Source organism: Onthophagus taurus, chromosome 3, assembly GCF_036711975.1.
Source record: "Onthophagus taurus isolate NC chromosome 3, IU_Otau_3.0, whole genome shotgun sequence".
Lineage (NCBI taxonomy): Eukaryota > Metazoa > Arthropoda > Insecta > Coleoptera > Scarabaeidae > Onthophagus > Onthophagus taurus.
The window spans coordinates 16,839,932-16,857,131 of record NC_091968.1 but is presented as its reverse complement, the minus strand read 5'-3'; the positions used below and the strand labels follow the sequence as shown (position 1 = coordinate 16,857,131).

The following is a 17,200-nucleotide window of genomic DNA, read 5'->3' as shown; positions in this document are numbered from 1 at the left end:
AAATGAGGCCTTTGACTATGGGGGTATTTCAGTCAAGAAGAGGAAAAAAATGATCTTTCTGGCTAAAGGATTTAGTTATAACAGGATTCCCCTTGAAGGAGGAAGAATTGTTCAAATCGGTTCAACACATTGTAAATACATACAAAAGACGAACACAATTCAAGGACGGCACAAGTAGTTTAAGGCATTTTGTAGACGACAAAATATTGTCTTTCGGGAGTCCGAAGCTCTGTTAAAATCACGCGCCATAATTACAGAGGAAGCAATACGAAAATGGTCCAGAGAACTGAACCACTTGTAATTACGTTCGTCTACTTTACCAGAAAGTATTAGAAATTGCTTTAAACGATGTAGTCTTTTTCCACTACTAGACCCGAGAGATTGGCCGTAGATTTTACAAAATGCGTTCAGAATCGATTAGAAAACACAACATTGAGGCTATCGATTCAATTACCATGGAAGATTTAAATACGACAAAGAAAGGTGTTTCTCATTTTAAAGAGAGAGATTGAAACCAAAAAATATCGATGCAGATAAAATTAGTACTGTCTTAGGTTATTTGTGAGAATCACAAATTCCTAGGACCTCAAATCTAGTGACAGTGGAAACATGCTATACAAGCTGATGAAGCATTAGCAATAATATTCATAGGACTTAGTTACGAGGAAGAAGAGTTTAGGAATTATAAGTGTTCGCACTGCTCCTAATTTTGTCATAAGAATTCAGTTAATTTCTTCAGTAGCGGTTAAGATTCCATAAATTTGTAAATTTAATAAATAAGCATATGTTCTTGTCAAGACCAAATAAAAAATAAAACATGAATATTTAATTGATTTTTATAAATAAATTTACTGACAAAATATTACGAGTTATAAAAAATCAGCTGACTTTTACTGGTCGACTCAAGGGAGGAAATGGTCGACTACTGGCACATTAGGTTCTTTTGAATCTTTTTTAGGATAATTTTAGTTTTATTTTGTCCTAGCATGAATCGGTTGTAGATTTCCAAAAGGAAATGTTCTACCTATCTTAATTTAAAAAGATGAGTTTATTGTGCCTTTAGGTCTATTTTTTATTGGGTTTTGAATTTGAAAGATGTCTTAAGTGGTCGACCACTGGCGTCTTTTGTTTTCGAGTTATTTTGGTTTTCAGCTCTTTTAGATTTGTTAGGTGTTAAGGAGCTAATGATTGTTTTAAGCTTAGACAATTTAAATTTCCTTATTGTGGGGCTGTGGCGTTGCACATAATCCCTGCCACATTGATTTTACTACCTTTTTAAAAAAATCAAGAAATCTGTTATTTTACGTTACTATGTATAAGTTCATTTTTTTTATTAATTGAATAGACCTCAGCAAAAGAGAAAGACAATTATTTTATTTTCAAACTACAAAATCTTTTTTCTAAAAATACTATTATTCTATTATTTTATAATATGTGAGAAAACCCCCACATATGATAAATTTTTATCATAGATGTATACCAAATTTTTCTCAATTATTACAACCATTACATGCGCTAGTTAATTCTACTCGTGTTCTTAAACAAAAAGAATTACTTTCCTTTTCTATTGAATGTCAAGATTCTTTTTCTTCTGCTAAAACGTCTCTTATAAATGCAACTAGTTGGGATAAATAGGAAGCGTTCAGTGAGGTTTCGATTAATTTCTTGTGCTGAGGTAATTCTGGATGGGGTTGAATTTTGTAAATGTTTGTTCTAATTTAAATCAATTTGAAGCATTTTGAATTACTGGTTGAATGTATTTTCTCAAAAAAATGATAATGATAATCAAAAGATTTATCTCCGAAAAAAGAAGAAGGTATAAATGATTTCTTTGTGTTTGATAGAGACTCGAGAGAATTATTCTATTTTAAATCAATTTAAAGAGTTTGTTAAATTTCTTAAGTCTCTGATTGAAACTGACTCTTCAAGAAAAGGTAATGATATCTTTACCTTATTATCTTCACCTTTTTCATTGTGAAAAGCTTTTCGGTCGTGAAAATGCACCAAATATGTCAACGATTCAAAGAGTGATCAATAAATTTGGAAAAACTAGGTCAATCATCGACAACTCCAAATTTCGAGAAATACCATGCAACGAATTCTGGCAACGGATTTCAATCTTCAATGTGATGATCAGTTTCAGGTTGATATGATATTAATTGTAGAACATCGCACGTTGAGATTCCGTTGATTTGTTTCTCTGGGATTTTGTGAAATCTCACATCTATGCTAATACGCCACGGTCTATTTCTGAGCTCAAGGACGAGAACCAACACGTTGTCGGTAATTTAGAGCCGCCGTTTTGCAGAGGCGTCACCGAAAATTCATGAAAAAAGTAAGTAATACATAATTGGAACATGTTTTGTTTATATTGCAATAGAAAACTGCACCACTTTAAAAACTATGCGTTTTATTTTAAAATTAAATCGGGCACTCATGTTGGGAAGTTGGGAAAGGACACCTTTATCTTATAATGTACTAAATGACATGAAAGTAGCAATACCAAGAAGGGGTGAATGGTTGCTAGTATTTGTTCAGTTCTATATTGTTTTCGCTTTCATCGTTTGTTTCAAAGTATCAATTATGCTTAGAGTACGCCAACATGGAAATTAGCCTTAATAAAGCCTTAAAAGGTTTAATTAGCCTTAATAAAACAAATTTGGCAGAGGGAAATTGCAATCCTTAGTATTGCTGTTATTAGACATGAACTAGGAGGGGCCAGAAACACTGCAGAAGATGAATCGCCATCTTCGACTTATGGCATCAAGAGATCAATTCTCCAGTACTAAATCAATTGCCGATCAATGGCTAGGTAACGAAGGTCATCCTGAAACCCTCAAACGGTTTACCACAGAATCTTACATTCTCATTGACTAGTGGTGACATCCAATAAAGTTTTGTGGGAATTATGGTATGGCGTGCTATAATTTATAGGAGTAAATCTTTTTTGGATTTCCTGCGAGGCAATAGGAATGACCAGCAATATGTGGATGAGGTGATAAAACCCCATATTCTTCTATCGCTTTCGTAGTTAAAAGACCCATTACATTGTCCTGACATTACAATACGTTCTATGGACAAATTTGTGGAGGATAACAGCTAAACATGCTTTTGTATGTTTCATGAGGTTCATTCTCGTAGACGAAGTAGTATTGTTCAATAACTTTATTAAATAAAACCATATCTCATCAACATCAATAACTTTCCGTAATCTTAAAAATAGGTGCACCAGCAATGATACTTTCCGATTTAAGCGTTATTAAGCAGTATTCCAAACGCAGTTGGTATTCGTTACGGTCAGTAAACAATACTAAATTGTTAAAATAGTACTAAATTGGGAAACAAAACTTCACAAAGCTCAACCGGATCTAATTCGATCTATTGAACCTGCAGAACTGCAACAAGTCACAAATTGTATCAGGTTACATGAAGTTTCATTGAAATTAATTTGACCAGTAAGATAGGGTACATTTCCTAAAAAATTAAGTGTTTCAGAAATGAATGACATACTTTTTTGATATTTTTGACAAACTTCAAGAAATGAATTCAGAAATTAATGACGATCTTCATACAATAATGTAATAATATTATAAAGCTAACCATCAAATTTTGAAAATTTCCGTATTGCTACTGAAAGTAGAGATAACAGATTATTTGGATTACGTGTATAATTTCTAGAACAATTTGCAAGAAAACGACGGAAATTTGTTGCATGTAAATAAACCAAAATCTTTTTAGAACATTTAGGATATTTTGAAAGAAAAAGTATTGAACCAAAATTTAGTCATAATTGTGACATAATTCGACGTAAACCGGCAGAGTGCTTCTTCAAATGAAAAAGGACTGGAAATAAACTTGATAGTTCATTTAGATATACAGAAGAATCTCATATTGTGATAATTGACGAAGAAAGTAGTGGCCAGAACAGAACCAAATAGAGGTTAAAATACGAATTACTTTACAAATATTTTTGTCAACGATTACGCAAGATACGCGAAGTTTCTTTTATCAGACATAAAAATTAATTTAAGCACATTTTCGAAAAATAAAGAAGTAGACGCTCCAACAAAATGTAATAGAAAGAAAAATCAGATCATTTAGACACATTGCAAGACGTTTACTTCAGTTGTATTTACCACCATCCCGTTTGCACCGGGAAATAAAACATGAGCAGTGTGAAACATGAGCAACCATGTCATGGTGAAACCGTTATTAATGTATAGATGAACCTTCAGTAAAAGTTTCAGAATACATACCTTATAAAACAGTTATATTTGCGGAACATATAGACAAAATTGAAGTGTTCCTCAAAAATGTTATACATGAAAACGTAAACCAAGTGGTTTACAATGATATCAAGAGTGATTAAGCCGAGGTCGCTTGCGGCCGAGGCTCTACATCTATACCATATTAATACAAAAACTAACCGGTTTATGTAAAGCCGAGTGTAAAGCTAATGTTTGGTTTGTTCCAGTTTCATCGTTTCAATCTCAAAGAAAATATAAATAAAGGCCGTGGTATGGCTGAAACGATGTTTATTATTAAATTTTTTCAAAATCGGTGCTACACGTGTTTCGCCTTAATAAGGCATCGACAGGTACGACTACAAGATGTTAAGAAATAGTTGTTAATGTATATATAAAAAAGTTAGATGTTAAGTGTTAATTATAATATTAAGGGTAAGAAATATTTACCATCATGCGGCTATAGATAGAATACATAGGAGAATGGCCAGTTACTAAAGATCATCATTTTTCTAATATGCAAAAAAGCAACCCTCTTTTCTAATAATTTAAATATATGTAAATGAATGTATCGTTTAAAAATTTCCATTGGAAAGTGAACTGAAAAACATAAAGTTTCGACTTAACATTCAAGCGAACCGATTATTAACTTATTATCTATTACCTTGTCACGGTTTAATTTTGCATTAGTTTAATTGTTTTCTATATTTTGTTTTTCTTTTTGAAATTTATTTTCGTGTTTTAAAATTTTGGTTTTGAAGAGAGTCGGTCGTGAACGTTCGAAGCAAAAGCAACGTGATTTTAAGAATTTTTGGCGAGAAAATTTTAATCCTAATTTTGGGGGATCTCTCTCGAAAATTCCTAAATTAGGCGTATTTTGGAAAACGCAAGTCGTTTAATTGGTTTACGCTTATATTTACACCGGATTCCAGGATTTATTACCCTTTTTTTTTGCATCGACATTACATTGGTTGGGATATAAAAACTCTGTTAACAGGTATGTCTCTCTCGTTTTAAAGTTTTTTTTTTATTATTTTACTGGCGACATATTCTGCAGTGTAACTCCATCATCTTTGTATTACGGTGAGGTATATGTCAAATATCTGGACCACGAAAGAAAAAGAACAAAAAAACCGAGTTGCTTTAAAATCTAAGTAGGGTAAACACGCCAGTGGTCGACCACTTAAGACATATTTCAAAGTCAAACGTCGATAAAAAATAGAATTAAAGGCACAATGAACTGATCTTTTTAAATTAAGATAGGTAAAACATTTCTTTTTGGAAATCTGCAATCGATTCATGCTAGAACAATATAAAAATAAAATTATCCTAAAATACGTTTAAAAAGAACCTAATGTGCCAGTAGTTGACCACTTCCTCGCTCGAGTTGATCAGTGAGACCTGCAGTCAGTTTATTTTTTATCATTTGTATTTAAGTTCGTGTAAATTCTTCAAGAGAAAAATTATAATTTTTCAGTAAATTGATTTATAAAAATCAATTAAAAATTCATGTTTTAATTTTGTATTTTGTCTTGACAATAACATATGCTCATTAAATAAATAATCACTTTATTCCGGAATAATATTTTTTTTAACAAAATTAGGAGCAGAAGGAACACTTATAATTGTTGAACTGTACTTCCTCGTAACTAAGTCCTATGAATTCCGTACACTTTAGGTAGTACCATCTTGTGCACACATCACAGCCGATATTCTTCATTTCATCTTCTTCGACATCGCTAATAAGCTCTTTATCACATTCAGAGCATTTTATGGCTTTTCTGGATTTTTTGTTAATTCCTCCCTTTTTTCACCATCGTATACCATTATGTATAAGTGACTTTCAAAGTTGGTCACATTTTGTAAAGGCATTGGCTGATTCGAAGTTTCAGGCTGATTATTATCGTTAATTTTATCGATATTCGAATTTTCGTTGATATCTTGGGGAAGAATCGGATTGGGTTCTGATTCAGATTCAACAAAATTTACTTCAGCACGTTGGTTTACAACATCTTCAGAAATTAAGGTTAATGCTCCATCAGTCTGTACAGTATATGTTTCGACTATCGGTGGATTTGAGGTCCCGGAATATTGTGATGCTCACAAATTGTCTAAGACAGTACTAATTTTTTCGACATCTATATTTTTCGGTTTCAATACCTCACTAAAATGAGAAAGAACCTTTTTTGTGATATTTAAGTCTTCCATGGTAATCGAACCGATGGTTATCAATGTTGTATTTTCTAATCGATTTTGAATGCATTTTGTAAAATCTACGGCATTCGGGTCTAGCGGAAAAAGACCACATCGCTTAAAGCTATTTCTAATAATTTCTGGCAAAGTAGACGAACTTAAGCATTCGTCCAATAAAGGGCAAAAATCAGTTTTTGTTAATGTTTTGTTTAGATTATCATTTGTATTTTGCCATTCACGAACACTCGTCTTCCAATCAGCTTTTAAAGGCTTAAATACTCTCACATCAGCTGGCTGCATGATATGGGTTGTATTGGGAGGCAAAGTATACAAAATTGTATTATGTTCACCACACCATTTGCTTAGGTGATACGATAAATGAGATGTGTGTCCATCAACGAATAATATAACAGGGCGTGGCACCATTAACCACATATTCGTAAAAAATATCACTTTTCATACAGCCACTAGTAGATTTACCAATAAACCATTGGTCGGGAGTCGACTTCATTAGAGCAGCTGGAGGTCGAACATATGGAAAAATTACCATTAGATATAATGTTTGACCATTCGCAGAAAAACCAGTAGTACAGTTATATTCTTCTTTTCATTGGCATTTTTTATTTGATATATATTTTTGGTGCCTCTTGGTGCTAAAATCTTCCCGGATTTTGGACACAGGGAAAACCCGGTTTCATCACCATTCAATAGCCGACGAGGGTCTTCAAAAATGTCTTTGCAATTACTTTCGTTTAAGAAGTAGTTTAGCTATCTGAACCACTTTCGTATCGCTTCTTCTGTAATTATTGCTCGTGATTTTGGTAGAGCTCCAGAAAGACAATATTATGTCGTCTACAAAATGCCTTAGACCACTTCTCCCCAGGCTTGCCGTCTTTGAAAGGTCTTTACGTCTTTTGTCTGAATTACAATGTGTTGAACCGATTTCAACAATTCTTCCTTCTTCAAGTCACAAAGATAATTTCTGTTCCTCTTCTTGACTGAGAATGGTAGGTGGCCCCATAATCAAAGGACACATTTTTATTCTGCCTTTAAGCCTGTCTATCAGGGTAGTTTTGGGAATATGAAAATTATAGAAATTTTCATATTCCCAAAACTTCTCTTATTCCCATACCATTGTGAATTACATCAATAGCGTCTGTTAAAGATGTTTCTGAATATCTGTGGAACACTTTTTTGTTTGGTATTGACATTTTCCTGAAAAGGCGTACATACCTTTACTATGTACATTTCTTTATTAATAATTGTAGGATTTGTGTGAATTGTAAATGAAATTTTTAATGTAATTATTGAAACCGTGAAAAATCCATGAAAAATAAAAGTTATTATTATTATTAGTCGAGTTAAGCAGAATCGATTAGATTTAACTAGAGAGAACAGTCTTCTTAAAGCTGTGTCGAATTGACCAAATATATCCCCCTAGAGGTATTGATTACAGTATATTACTGAACCGATTTGATGTAGTGTCACTGTCAACACGTAGAATAACAATCGCTGTGAGATTTTTGTATGGTTTACTTCACGGTTTGATTGACTGGTCACAGAGTTTATACATGATCAATTTTAATGTACCAAAACTTAATGTTAGATGGACGCGTGTTGTCTATTGCAACTTCAACAGAACAGTGTTGTCTCAACGCTCCCCAGTTTCGTTGATGTGTAGTAATTATAACCAGATTTCCGCTGAATGCGACATTTTTACCGATACTTATTAATTATTAATCGCTAATATACCTTTTCGCCTTAATTGGCATTCATCAAGGACAGTAGAATCTAACAGGACTGCTACATGCATTATATTTTTGTAGCCCACTACGGGTTGGTTGCCCGCACTCTACGTCACACAATTTGCCACGCCCTGTTAACTGTCATTAAGTACTATGCGTTTGCTGTGTGTTTTTAGAGTTTTAGAGGTTACATGATAGGCTTTAATACGTCTAAAAAAATAAAACTTCAAAAATAATATGCATACGTTTACGATATAACCTCTAAAAATACGCAGCAAACGCATAGAGCTGGGCGTGGCAAATGGTATGGCGTAGATTGCGGGCACGTTGTCACAACAATGAATGTAGCAGTCCTGTTAGATTCTACTGTCCTTGAGTCCTATTAGATTTTATTGTCCTTGGCCATTCATTATATGTAAGTACAATACTATTTTTCCATTTTAATATATTCATATATCTTACAATTGTTATCATTACTACCTTTTTTGTATATTACTACATTTGTATTTTTTTTCTTTTTGTATTCCTGTAATTGGATGGAGAGCTGTTGGAATGAAGCATTTATTATTATTATCAATGTAATGCCTCGGCCGCACGCGACCTCGGCTTTATTACTCTTGATACTGTTGTAAAGTTTTGTATGCGACATGGAGAAAGTTAACAGAAATCAAGTTCTTGAAAATATGTTGCCGCAGCGAATGTGTTAAAAAATAATTGACTGTTTCTACGCACATCAGCAACCTTACATAACCATTTAATCATTTTAATTTTTCTTCGCTTTTTCTCACAGTCTTAATGAAGTATCTTGGATTAGAATCATTTTCTCAAACAATCTAGAGTAACTATGAGTAGTATAGAATACCCAATCAAAGCATTATTTTTGATTAGTATTTAGTACCCAATACATTAAAAGATTAGTGTCAGTGATTACAATGAGAGACCATGTAAAGAAAACCTTTATTACTATATATAATGCATGTACATTTTTTGAATATAAATATCTTGATTAACTGAAATTTACATAATTCCTCTCTAATTGTCTGAAAAATAACGACGGACCTGCATCACCAACTCAGTGATCTAACATTGTTCTATTTTTGTTATACCAAAATTCCAATTATACCAAATCTCATACAAATTATTGAAATTCATTCAACAAATACATTTCTAAACTTTCATTCACAATCAATTAACTTAATTGATTCAGTGTGTTTCTTCTTTCAGTTTTAATTGAATTTAATTATTTTATCACTCAATAAAGAACAGGCGAAGACATTGTTTCTTGAAGTGGTTTATATAAATAAAAAGAATCAATTCAATCAAATGTTCGTTGAAAATGGTGTTTTAATAGCATTAGACGTCAACATAACAATTTAAGATTAAATTATAGGAAAGTTTAAGCTTGCAGCGTAAACAATTTTTTTATAAAACCTTTTATAAATTACTGATTTTATTTTGACGCGATGAAAGAAAATAAATTTTCTCCGAAACTTAACTTTTAGGAGTGTACCGTCAATTGTGTACCGGAAGAGACAGTTCACAGTTTCGCATTTTATAATAATGGGTTTTGAAAGACCGGCTTTTTTAATATTCCTTCCTGTATTAATAGATGTCTTACAGATATTGTTGCTCTATCAAAGCCATAAAAGTTTAGGAGAAAGTTAAGTGTAAACCACTTTAGGTAATTCATTATATAATTATTGTAACATGAATTTCATACAGAAATACTCTCTCTACGCGTAATGATATTGTTCCTACATTTCGGAATGTTGAAAAAAGTACTCTATTAAGAATGGTTTAGAATGTGTATTGATGAAAAAGTATTGAAGAAATCCTAGGTTTTTGATTATGGTGCAGAAATAATAATTATTCATTGTTAACACTACGACCATAAGAAATAAAATAGATAACAAAATACACATTGGCATAAAGAAATACGTGGAACTATCTATATAATATATCCATATATATATATTATCATGAGCGAATATTTATACGTGTTAGCTTAAACACAATGTTGAGATATCGTATAATAAAGTCAGTATTCGTAACGTGAGTAAGTTGTGCAATTAAGTAACGTGATTGACAAAGCGTTCTAGTCTGATGTGGAATAATTTAAGTCTGCTTGATCTCAAATTAAAAGGTTCATGATGAGTGAGAAAATGATGACTATTGTTCATTAGTGTTAAAATAAATTTCGTGACCTTTGTATATAAATAATTATTATACTTAAAAAATGTATATTTAACGTTGTCAGAAGCGAATTAAACCACGATGGAAATGCGTCTTTCATACTTTTCAACTATTAAAGATTTTTTAAGCCGTAAATACAGGGTGTATTTATGCATTTACGGTCGTTCACTCGACGTTTCACGCTTTAAATTCTAAAAAGCTATCAACTAAAGCTTCACAGAAGTTAAAAGAAAAAATGTTTGTTATGTAATGCGCCTATATCTGTTGGTAAAAATATTGAAAACCATCTTAAAAGTCCAACCGACTTTTGAAAGCTCATTCTCTGAATTCTGTCGTAAGAAAGAAAAAGCAATTGAACTAGTTAATTGGAAAAACTCATTTTGTCAAAAAATTGTTAACTAAAAATAAAGCTGCATTGAGGCATCATACTGTGCGTCGTAAATAATTGCACAGAAAAAGTAACATCGATGTAAGACATGATTTCAAGATGGAAGACATAATTAGGTGGGGACGTAAACTTGGAAAAGCTTGGAATGATCACGTGATAGAGTGATTAACAAAAATTATGCGAGATGGAAGACCACGGACACGACGCCCTCTAAGAGATGGATAGAATCATTGACATCAATATTTCAAGAGAACTGATGAGTTGGAAATTAGTGGCCTAAAACCTACAATATGTGGAAGAAGAAGCAAACATGCCCATATTTTACTATTTCATAAAGTTCAGCTTTCAAGTTTTCAGTTCGAGTTCAACAAGACACTCAACAAGCCATCAATTCTAGAGATTAGTCGACTTAATAGAGGATGGTTTTGAAAATAAAATGTACGCAACGGCTGTGCTCCTGAATATCAAGGAGGCTTGTGATAGAATGTGATTAGATGGATCAAGTCAATTCTTTGGTCGTTCCTGGCAAGCAGACTCTTCTCTATCAAAATTCACGATCACGTCTTCTGTAAATTACCAACTAGAAAGAGTGTTCTGTTCCTAATTCTCTGTAATATATAGATGCATGACATCACCCAAGTTATAAACGGGGACATCTACAAAAATTGCAACCAAATGCGGATAAAATTAATAATAATATTTAATAATATTAATAATTATTTTCTCTAAGAATAAGACAAATAAGAAGAACTGGTAATAAACAACCAATTAATTGAATGTGAGATGTTTACAACGTCATTTTCTTACTAGTTCTTACAAAATTTTTACCAACTTACACGATTATTTCAATACGACCAAATTATTTTGTTTTTTTTCTCAATCAGTTTTCGTTAATAATGGACTGCGAAAAAACGTATTACTTTAGTGGAGTAAAGAAAATCAATCTGAGACTAAAAAAGTAAACAATATCATAAGATCTGTCTCAAGATTACATTTTAAATGAGACTCAAAACAGTTTAACAAAGAATAAATGAGAAAGGGGTGGGTGAAGCTATGTTCCTTAAACCATCAAATTGGAAGAGATCATCATCAGTAATTCAACAGAAGTAAACACAAGTAATTCTTAACATACAGTTTAAACAAAATAGTAATAAGTATCATGACAATGATTACTATTTTGCTCTAAGCCTCGTTGAATATCTCAATCAATCACCAACCCATTGTAAATTAGTGGTTAGAACTAAATTACACGAAATGATTGCTACTTATTAATTACAATTAATAATACATTGATAAAAAATTGTAGATTATTTTGTTATGCCTCATGTTCAGTCAAATTTATAATGAAAGATGTATGACATAGCCTAATTAAGCCGAATTCGCTTGCGGCCGAGGCGTTACAATTAATGTTACATCCATACAATTTATTTATAATTATTATTAATTATTATCACGCCGATACAAGATTAGAAATAAGTAGTGCCACATTGAGACAGACAAAATTGTAGAACATTGAGATACAGTAACCTCAATCAAACTTGGAATGGTGACATCGCTTTATTAGGCTAAGGCCAAGGCGCTACAATTAATACATCGATGCAGCATTGGAAATCATTTTGTTGAACATTGATCTAAAATTATAGATCATTTTATTGTGCCTCAGTTAAATTAATAATGAAAGATGTGTGACATCGGCTAGTTAAGCAGAGTTTGCACCTTACAATTAATATTATATTGATACTAGGTTGAAAATCACTGTTCTGTTTTGGTTAAATTTATTGCAATTCATGACACCGTGGGAACAAGCCGAGACCAAAATATTACCTACAATAAATATCACATTGATACAAAGTTGGGAATCATTTTCATGTACCTGAGGCGATTTGAGGAATTTGTAGCCAAGGTCGCTTGCGGCCGAGGCGCTACAAAATTACTACCGTATCAATACAAGATTGGAAATAATTTTATCGTAATAATTAATATCACATTGATACAAGATTGTGGGTCATTGTACTGTGCTTTGGTCAGACTTACAGGAGGGGGAGGGGCTATTTATGACGCCTCGTGATCAAGCCGAAGCCATGCGGGCGAGGTGTTACAATTAATACTTCCCTTAATATTTCTCCTATACATATATGTTCAGGAGGGTACGGAGCGGCTGTATCTCGACAACGGTAAGGCCGGAAAAAAATCCTTATGAGCAAAGTGGGCAAGGGAAATAGCTGGAAATTATTTTGACGTTCGTAATTCGACCGCTAGGGGACATAACTGCCATAGAGAAACATAAAATTCTAGCTATCTCAGAAACTTAGACGATGGGCTATAACTTTGACAACATCATTTAATAGCTTGGATAATATCGCATCGCGTTTGTTTTGAAATATTTCTCATATCTGTCATAATAAGTGAAGGGGAGGTTAAGGCGTTTTCAAATGTTTACATTTTAATATATCCTGGACCATTTGAATATTTTTGGTCTTGTTTGAAAGAGCATTTTATGCTCTTTTAAAAGATATTTTCAGTAAGACCGTTTGGTTTAAAACAAATAAGTTACAGGGCGTTATCTACAGCAATTACATATTTCTCTCATATTGGGAAATTTATCAAAACATGCAGGAAACCGTTTGTATTTTTAATAGAAGGCCATGAAATTTTGACAGTTTTTCGTTTAATATATTTCTATTATTATTTCTACTATTAGCTACGATTGATAATCTTTTAGTTTACTAGCTTTTACTTACTAAAAATAATAAACAGAAGATCAAATAAATGACACAATTAAAACAAAAAATTAATGACTAAAATTAGATTTGGATAAAAATATAAATTTATAATATAAACAGCTGATATGTTGATGACTATAGATAGTTTATCAAGAGGATGGTAAAAGTGGCGTTTAAATTGGTTTAACTTATCTTATTTAATGTTACTATGGATATTTACTGAGGAGAAATGTTTGAATATTTTTGAAATTTCATCCTAATAGTTTTCAAAATATAATCGAATGCGTGTATATTTAAAAAACGTTTAATAATTTTTTCTAAGCAATTCATATGATTTATCTGATGTTCAAATTTTCTCTCATCCAAATTACAAGTAAATGAGATACCAAATAATGATAGTAGTTCTGCCCTGATTTGTCATTTGAGAAAAGTGCATACCGAGTTGAAGGTTTGAACTAAGTAAACCTGGATTTTTACTAAGCATGACGTGTTTCATAAATAAGCATAGAAAAGTATTGTAATTGTGTTTTATTAGAATCTGGACATAGACACAATTTTAAATGGAACAGTTTTACTATTTCTTTAAATAAAGTTGTTAAAAACATAGTGTGCTTAATATAATTCTTTATACAGCAGTACTTAAACTTTCAAACCCTTAACTTTATCGTATTATATCTTAAGAATGGCAAAGAATGGGACATTGTGTTATAAGAATTTTTTATTCAGAAAGAGAAGACCTATAACCCCTCAAATTTTTTCTACTATTACGTGATACACCCTGTATATTAAAAACTATTAGAGATATAAAAAAACCTTTTTTATTCAATATTGCTAAGAATTATATAGGCATCCTATTTATAAACAGAAAAAAATGTGTTCGTTGAAAAAATTTATTTGTGTACGTCGCGACGTTTCTTAAAGCTGAGAAGATACTATTTAAAATGGTATACATTTTTTTTTTTCGAAAATTTTACCTATTTGCCATAAAAGAGGTGGGGTGTCGAGTTTGGCTGACCCTGTAAATTTTTTTAAGTTGATTGTTATGTTTATAATTTTTGATTTAATAAATGAGCATATGTTCTTGTCAAGACCAAATAAAAAATTAACACATGAACAAACATGTGCCTTTAGGTCTATTTTTTATTGGGTTTTGAATTTGCATTATGTCTTAAGTGGTCGACCACTGGCGTGTTTACACTATGTCTCAAAAAATAATGAAATGATACGATAAGAAATCTTATTTTTCTTTATAACTTTGTGTAATTTGCAAACTCTTTCTGTAATTGGAAACTAATTGCCAACAATTATTTCCATTTAAACTAAGTAGTTTAATTAAAAATAAGTGTTTAAATATGAATTCGACAATTGCAAAATTAAGTTTGTACAAGCAAAATTAAAAAATCGCCAATTCAATATTTTTTCGAATAAAATATCATCGATGACAAATTTAAATCTGCAAACATCGAAGTAAATACTCAAATGTTAAGTAATCATTTAAATAAACATATTACTTCATGCAAAATTAAAATAATTTATACCAAATTTATAATAAATTTTTCTATAATTACTGTGTAACTACATTCATAATTCGTTACGGTAATAAACTCGTTGAGAATAGTGGGAATTACTTGTTTACATGTAATTATATAGAATATGTTGTGGTAAATCCATCACTAATTAAAATCTGACTCATTGAAACTCCGTCATACTATCTAGTTTAATGAAATAAATAAAACATAATATTCCAAGCCATTTTAAAATGTTTAAATTTGTGGTAAGGAGATTCTTTTGGATTTGAAAGATGTTTTTCTAAATATTACAATTTATTCCTAGAACAATCATCAATGTGATTAATGATTGACAGAGTGATTTACCTTGATTTTTTCCATATAAAGCGAGATTAATTATTAAAAAGAACTTTCAAAGTTTTAATTGAAAAAAACAAGATACAAAAGGTTTCAAAATTTGAAAGGTTACTACTTCCGATCGAAACCGAAAATTACAAAATCTAGGTTGAGGTTCGTTCCATTAACCGAAACCTCTTAAAACCAATTACGTTTGTTTTCACTTTTTATATAAACGACTCTATTTATGCATTAATTTGTTTAACCTTAACGACAACTTTAAAACTCCTTTAGAAAACAGCCCCGAAGGTTACCAAGTCTTTAGTGGATCGTTGAAGATCATTAAAGACGCGAAAAAAAAAGAAATTTAAGTTGACCCACCAAGGTTAACACGTTCTTTTTAATAATTATACTTTAAAAAATTTTCGAATTATCATAATCAACTGATGCACCTTTGTGGTTTAAAATAACAAATTAACTTACATTTAGCGCTTACTAATGTGCAGGTTGTTGAGAGAAATGCCAAATAAATTAGCGTAAATTTAAATTTATCCATTTCCATGTCTTATTTAAATTTCTTTAATCCTTTTTACTGACTTGGTTACTCAAGTTCTTTTTCGTTGTCCGTTTCGTTTTTGCTTCACTTAAAGTTACCACAGAACTGGTCACAAAATCGCGCGTGAACATGGAAGTATATATTTGAAGTGGTGTTCGGTTCTGTGTCCAACCTATGACTGTATCTTGTTCGTCGTGTGAAGTCGAGCATATCTTGGACAATTTGAAGGCCAACGGATTTCCCACTATTTCCTTCGGCGTTCTTTTTTGATAATCTGGACGGTATAAAACGTGTTTGCTCAAGAATATAGAGCTATACATTAACCGGGGATTTTTTGGATCCATTTATTTAAATGAAGTTGAGATCAATGAGCCGATATGCATTAAGATAATTCAAAGATTGAAAGCCTTAATAATTCTTACAGATAATTGATGTTTATCAGAACATTGTAACAATCTATTGCTATTAAACTGAAATCGGGAATATAGTTTCAGCATCTGAAAAATCAATTAATATTTAGAAAAAATTTAACAAAGTTCAATGAAAACTGCTTAATACAAAATGTGCATGAATCAAAAAAAAAATAAGTAATAACTTTTAATGTATGTAAGATAATTATAATTAATAACAATTAAAATTGTACAAATTGATTGAAAACCGTTTAAAAGACATTTACATGCATCCTTGCATCATTCTACAGATTACTCGCCTAGGCATTTTCTTTTTTCCCATTCTAATCACATAATCGGCCCATCTTAAATGCTGGAGTCTGATGAAATATGCTGTATTGGCCAGAATGGATCTCCTGATTTCTGACTCATTTGTATATAGGTACAAAAAGAGGCAGCTTTATGTGCTTTTTCACTGAAGACATGCTTTTCACTCAAGCTAATGCACAATAACCTCAGGAGTCATCTCGAAATCCTCAAGGACCCATGTCTAAGGCGCTTGATTGAAATTAAAACAGATAATATACCAATAGCCTATAATTTCTACCAGCCATATAAAGTCATGTTTAGAAGCAAGGAAGATTGGACGAAGGGTGAGTTTCAACTCAAAAGAGGAGCCAGTGCTTTAAAGACAGTTGGTTCCTGAGTAGGTATGCGCATCAGTGGACCAAATAGCCGCATTAAGTTATCCCTAAGCTCGGATACAACCATTTTTCAGGTTCAGGAAGTTCTTGCCTTAAACTTCTCACCGTTTTGAACCTAGAAAAGGGATAGAAAGGGGCATCGATAAACATTTTTGCGGAAAGTCGAGCTGCCCTAAAGGTAATTCTGGCCTACACGTGTAACCTAAGAAAACTCGCCAGGG

General features: G+C 31.8%; 2 protein-coding genes across 2 annotated transcripts in view; one reads left to right on the top strand and one right to left on the bottom strand.

Annotated features, from left to right (window-relative positions):
* The window catches only part of LOC111417702 (Transferrin 3), a 31,689-nt gene extending 15,612 nt beyond the window's left edge, over window positions 1-16,077 (bottom strand). The window contains exon 1 of the mRNA XM_023050062.2: window positions 15,814-16,077. Within this exon, the coding sequence (XP_022905830.2) occupies window positions 15,814-15,892 (79 nt within the window). The 5' untranslated portion in view covers window positions 15,893-16,077. The remainder of the gene's footprint in view (window positions 1-15,813) is intronic.
* Window positions 1-17,200, top strand: part of LOC111417700 (major facilitator superfamily domain-containing protein 6) — a 63,585-nt gene that overhangs the window by 25,589 nt on the left and 20,796 nt on the right. The window lies entirely within an intron of this gene.